The sequence below is a fragment of the Vombatus ursinus genome, unplaced genomic scaffold, assembly GCF_900497805.2.
Source record: "Vombatus ursinus unplaced genomic scaffold, bare-nosed wombat genome assembly UNPS02009173.1, whole genome shotgun sequence".
Lineage (NCBI taxonomy): Eukaryota > Metazoa > Chordata > Mammalia > Diprotodontia > Vombatidae > Vombatus > Vombatus ursinus.
Window position 1 is genome coordinate 11,406,044 of NW_020948951.1, and position 6,000 is coordinate 11,412,043.

The 6,000-nt window shown below is 51.0% G+C and overlaps 1 protein-coding gene across 6 annotated transcripts in view; it reads right to left on the reverse strand.

Moving 5' to 3' along the window:
- Positions 1-6,000, reverse strand: part of WIZ (WIZ zinc finger) — a 45,118-nt gene that overhangs the window by 37,841 nt on the left and 1,277 nt on the right. For 2 of the 6 annotated variants that reach the window (XM_027851233.1, XM_027851232.1), the window contains exons 1-2: positions 5,074-5,685; positions 4,233-4,506 (exon numbers count right to left, since the gene is read on the reverse strand). In XM_027851233.1, coding sequence (XP_027707034.1) covers positions 4,233-4,506; positions 5,074-5,238 — 439 coding nt within the window. In that variant the 5' untranslated portion in view covers positions 5,239-5,685. Of the gene's footprint in view, positions 1-4,232; positions 4,507-5,073; positions 5,686-6,000 lie in introns of those variants that run through there. The other 4 variants (XM_027851238.1, XM_027851234.1, XM_027851236.1 and 1 more) reach the window with 3 other exon arrangements.

Consider the following 6,000-nt stretch of genomic DNA (forward strand, 5'->3'; position numbering starts at 1 on the left):
AGGGTCCTCTCAGCTCTGACATTCTGTGTTCTAAAGGGCTCTTCCAACTCTGATATTTCTTGTTCTAATGGTTCTCTCAGCTCTGACATTCCACATGCTAACTGTGCTCCCAGTTCTGACATTCCATGTTCTAACAGCCCTCCCAGTTATGACATTCAGTGTTCCAAGTTTTATCTCAGGACTGACATTTTGTGTTCTAAGATCCTTCCAGTTCCTTACATTCCTTGTTCTAAGGGCCCTCCAAGCTCTGACCTTCTCTGTCCTAAAGGCCCTCCCAGCTCTGACATTCAGTGTTCTAAGGGCCCTCTCAGCTCTGATCTTCTGTGTTCTAAGGGCTCCTCCCCTTGCTCTGACATTCTGTGACTCTAGAGACAAACAAGGTTAGGTCAGGGAACCTAGTCCAATAGACTCCTGTCACTCAGATGGAGTCTGGCCCACTGGAAAGTTGGGCGCTTACAGGGTCATAGCTACTGAAGACAATCATTTAAAGTGGAACATCCATGCAGGCAAGATGTGTTGAAGTAACAGAAATATATGGATGAAGCACACAGAGGCTGTCAGGCCAGAGGAAGTAGATTCCCCAGAATCTGGTACAGAAGGGAGAGAATGCCTCAGTATCTGGGCTGAGCTGTGGTACTCAGATAGAAAGCTTTCTGGGGCTGATGCACCTAGGGCAGCTGGCAACATGGAATCTTCCCGGGGCTAGGGCCTATTTATAGACCCCACAAGACTGGCGGGGCAGGTGTTGGCTGAAAGAGGGGCCAGGCAAGGCAGTAATCGGGGTGTGTGTGTGTGTGTGTGTGTGTGTGTGTGTAAGGGGCGGGGTAGGGGGGATGGAAAGGCATCAGGAAAAGAGACAGCTCTGGGAAGCTAGCCATATAAAAGCCATTCTTGTATGTCCACTGACTACCCCCTCCTTGGTGCTGAGCTGGGCTAGGTTGCCTGAGCTATAGAGGCCCCCAGTTCCGGCCCCACTTGAAGGGAAGGAAGCTCCACTGGCTGTAGGCACCATGGGAGCTGACTGAGCACACTCAATCACTGACCCTGGGGATGAGACAGGCCAAGGGAGCCAAGAGCCAAGGTGCTGGATTCCCCCCCTGAGGCCCCTAGGTGTGCTCTGTCACTGTTCCAGGTCCCTATTCCCCTTCCTGAACCCAGGTCACCCCAAATCCCCTCCTCCCTCCACCACGGGCTCCCAAAGACATCAGAGCACAAGAGAAGCATCAGAGACTTTTAGGCGATTGTAAATCTTTTGAGAAGATGGGAAAAGACAGGGGGGATCACTGTTGTTGATCAACTCTTGGAGCTCCATTTCTCTCTCTGCTGCTCGACAGGACTGATTCCTAGGCAAGGACCCTCCCTTGTCAGCGTTTCAGTTTCCAACACTGTACAAGGGACCCAGAGAGGCCAGTCCTCTTTCTTAAGAGATAAGTACTTAGAAATCACCAAAAGAAATCTTCTACAACATACCACTCTTCTCAGAAACCAGTGGCTCCCCACTGCCTATCAAAGAAAGCATAAACCTCTGATCCTAGTTACCCATCCCTTGAGCATAGTTTGCCCTCCAGGACCTCCCATGGCCTTTTGTTTGTACCTTCTAACATGCCTATCATGTAATATGGTATATTCTTGCTATCTGTGCGAGTGCCTTGCCCCAGACTGGACTGAAAACTCCCTAAGGGCACGACAGTGTCTTCTCTAAGCTTTATCTCTTGCCCAGCAGTAACATGGCAATATTGTGTATATAAGAGCTACTTTAATAAAGCATTTATTGAATTGAATTGGTCCTCGAATTCAAGGCCCTCCTCAATCTGGTGCCATTTAACTGGTCCAACCTTTTATCTCACACTACTCCCTATTATGTGTTCTGTGCTCCAAGAAAAAGGGAATGACCCAGAATCTCAGAGCTTGGGGAGACTTCGGAGGGCATTCAGTCCCACCCATTCCTAAGCAGAAGTCCTCTCAATAACATCGACAAGTCAGCCCCTGCGTAGGGACCTCCGATGGGAAACTCACTACCTTTTAAGATAATCCATTCAACCTTTAAAGGGCTCTCATCCTTAGGATTCTCTCCTCACATCAAACACAAATCTACCTTTCAGTGACTGTCTGCCATTGCCCCCAGCCAGCTCTGTGTTCTGAGGCCAAGCAGAATGAGCCTAAGCACTCCCCACTGGGCAGGTCTTCAGCCATCCCCAAACCCTCCCCCTTTCATGTTCTCTTCACTATGCAAAAATACATCCATTTCTTTCCACTGATTCTTGCATGGGATGGTCCCCAGGCTTTTTACCATCCTGGGTGCCCTTTGGAGTACAAGCTCTCCATCCTCTTGATTTCATCTCTGTGCCTATGCTTGCAACATCCCTTCCCAACCCCCTGACTCCAATCATTAAACTCTGAATCACTGAAATCCAATTACCTCCTTTCAAAACCCACTGAAGCCCTCCCAACCCCCCCTTCCCCTTCCCTCCCAATAACCAGTCTCTCCTCTTTGCTCAGATCACTCCTCTCTGCCCTTTTGTCCACTTTCCCCAGTGTCACAGTTACATGTGTGCATATTTAGGGGTGTGCTGGAGCCAGCTCAAACCAGCTCTTGCCAATTATTAAATTTTCAGTGTGAGCATTTATACCTCATAAATCAGCAAATCAGGACTTGATTTATTGTTTTGTTGATCATCTAGACTTAAGAAAGTGGAGAAAATGTTAATGATGTAGATTAAATTTCAAAGTATGTGCTTCCCCTCCCTCTTCACCCCAGAGTTGGTTGTTAAACATTTACCAGCACACCATGGGCATGGCTTTCCCTCCTGTCAGATTATAAGCCCCTTGAAAGCAGGGTCTTGCACAGAGCAGATACATAAAATGGGTGCCAAACTGACTGAACAAAAGTCGCAGTAGAGGTATATGACTGAGGAATTCCCAAGGAGGAAAAACTCAGGCACAGAGGACAGGAGGAGCAAAGGCCAGGAGGTGGGAGAGGGCAGGAGAAGGTGAGACAGAAAGCAATCCAGGTTACTTGAATGTATGAAGGACAGAAGCAGTAGGACACGAGGTCAGAAAGGTAGTTTAGAGCCAAATTGTGGAGACAAAGACACACTCACACACCACCGGTAGTACGGGGGACTGGAGTGCTAGTCAAAGACCAAGATGGGGCTGCAGACAGGAGTTCTTAGGGTGAGCTCACCAAAAGAGTGCATAGGTAGAGAACAGCAGAGTAGAAAACCCTGCTGGGGACAGAGGATTAAAGCTCTCCCATCCCCCACCCCCAACCCTGGCAGGGATCCCTGAGCTTAGATGCCTCTGGGTAAGTGGCACTGACTTTCTCTGAGCTATGATGGGTTCAACAGGGGTAGAGGTGCCCCTATCCCAGAATTCCCAAAGGAGGTCAGGAAGAAGAGTTCTGTGAGATCCCTCAGACACAGAGGGGGTGAGACCTGGAGAGGGGTGGAAATCAGGACCCCAGCATCCTGGCTTCCTATGGAAGGGACTGCTGCATTTCCCATTGAAAGTCTTCCCAAAGTGAAGGAGTCAGTCACTGCCAGTCTCCCTCCTGCTAAGTAAACTGAAGCATAAGCAAGGGGACACACCCAGCCATCCAGCCATCAGAGGCTACGAGTTCAGCAGCCCTGGCCCCCCGCCCCTCCATTCAGTGAAGAAGGCAGACACACCAGACCGTGCCTAGGCCCAGCTTAGCCCCAGGTGCCTCGACCCAGCTGAGACCAGGCACTTGGCTCTCATTTGCCTTAGCAATAGCCCTTCCCTTCTCTGGTCCCCGGTTTCCCACTGTGTAGCTAGCAGTCAGTCTTTCTGAAAAGGAGGACGGAAAGAAGGCGAACAAACCCCTAGGAATCTGCACTATACGCTTAGAGATCCACAGAGAGGCCAGAAGCCCTAGAGAGACAACAAGGACCCATGGACCATAGACATAAGGCAGGTTAAAGGTCACATGAGCCATCACTAGGCATGAGCAGGAGGATTCCCATGGGAGGTAGGAGATAAACCAACTCTCACTTACCACCCTCACCCCCAGACTTGGGGAGCAAGGATTCAGCCAGGCCACTCCTCCTGAGCAGGCCAATAAGCAGAGCTAGGTTTTCATTCCTGCTCTGCCTTGTATCCCTGTGGAACTAAAGCCATTTCGGCCTAACAAGGTGCCATCCCCCTCCTCCCTTCCCCTCCCAGCTGGAGGCATGCCATGCTCTCCTAGTTACTGTACCCCTGCACCCCCTTACCAGCAACACCATCATTATCCTGGGGATCCCTGAGGCCTTCCATGCTTCTGGGACCAGGGGGCCTGGCTGGATACAGGGCTGCCACAGGGCTACCCTCCTCACCATCTTCAGCTTCCACATCTTCTTCACTTTCTGATCTCAGGACCAGGCTAGGTGGTCTCTCAGGGGCAGCAGGCCTGGGTGGTGGGGCTGTGCCCCCCCCAAGGGGGCCTTCCATCCCTGGGCTCCGGAGGCTCAGCAAGACATTGGAACAGGCATCCAGCTCACCAGGAATCTGACAGGGAAGAATGGAGAACGCTTAGGGAAGGAGAGAAGGAGGTGGCTCCCAGGGACCCGAAAGGCAGAGTGACAGAACACAGCAAGATCACGAAGCCAAAGGGAAAGATTAAAAAGTTCCTGGCCAAAGGGATAGCAAGAAACCCTTAGGACTCCCGGCTTCTCTCCCCAGTTCTGCTTTTCCTGTGTCCCTAGTCCTCAGACATCTACTCTCCGTTGATTCACTTTAGTACCCCCCCGGCCCAAAAGTCATGCCGGTGGGTAAGCAGATTAGAGGTCAGACTCAGGGAGGCCCTGGAAGAAGGATGAGAGGAGCAGGAGGCCTCACTGGTCCAGAAACAAAGAGTTAGCTGGGGGTGGGGGTGGGGGGATCTGAGCCAGTTTCCTATAAATACCTTCAAGGTAACAGCAGAAAGTGAAGGACAGGAATGAGGCACTGTCTCAAGAGACAGGTTGGGAAGAGAGAGGAATGGGGCCCACTGACTGAGGCCAGGGAGGGGTATGGGGGAGGGAGGGGTGGTTTTGGGGTAAGAGAGTAGGGGACAGGCAAAGCAGTACAGATTACCAAGGACTCCTGGGGCAAGGCTAGCAGAACTACCCCATTCCTCCCAGTCGGATGGTTCAAGGAGTCTCCATTCCCTATTTTGGGGTTAGAACTCAGAGGCCTGGCATATCCCTGGGTATGACCTAAGGAAAGCTGAGCACCCCCAGTTGAGCTCCAAAGGGCCATCCCCAACCTGGCTTAAGCAGCCCCTAGTCCTTATTCCCTGACAACTGTCTTTGTGTCAGAAAAATAGGTTCAGGCAATAAGGGACTTGGCTTTCAACCGATCCTGGCCCAAAAGCAAGGGATCAGAAGAGAAGGAAAATGGTGCCCCATGAAGATGCTATGGAGGCAGAGTTAAAATACATAAGTCTCCTGCCCCAATCTAGGGACAAGCAAGTTTTCTTCTCTGAGGAGAAGGGCAACAATTAGCTAGAGAGTAGGCTCCAAGTTCTCTGGGCAAAGTTGGTATCGGGAGGCTACTGTCATTTCTGGAACTGGCAGGGCCAAGACTTTCAGAGACTCTGGCTCCTTGGGTGATGATGCCTGGGTGGCCCGTGGGGATGGGGAGGTAGGGTGGTGGGGCTGAGGCAGCAAAAGCCCTATCTCTTTAAACCCACACTACCCGATAACTGCTGGGCTATGCCAGGTTGGCACCTGTAACCATCTCTTCAGTATCCTAAGTCTACAGAAGGAAAGAGGAAAGAGAAGGTGCAAAGGGGAAAACATAGAGGGAAAGAGAAGAAAGGAGGAGAGAAGAGGAGGAGAGAGAGAAGGAAAAGGGGAAGAAATGAAGAAAGGGAGAGAAGAGAGGGAAGATGAAGGGAAGGAAGAAAAAAGGAATAAGAAAGGAAACAAGGGATGAGGGAAGGGGGAGAAGGGAGAGAGGGAGGAGGAAGATAGAGGAGAGGGGAAGGAAAATAAGAAGGAAGGGGGAGGGAAAGGAAGA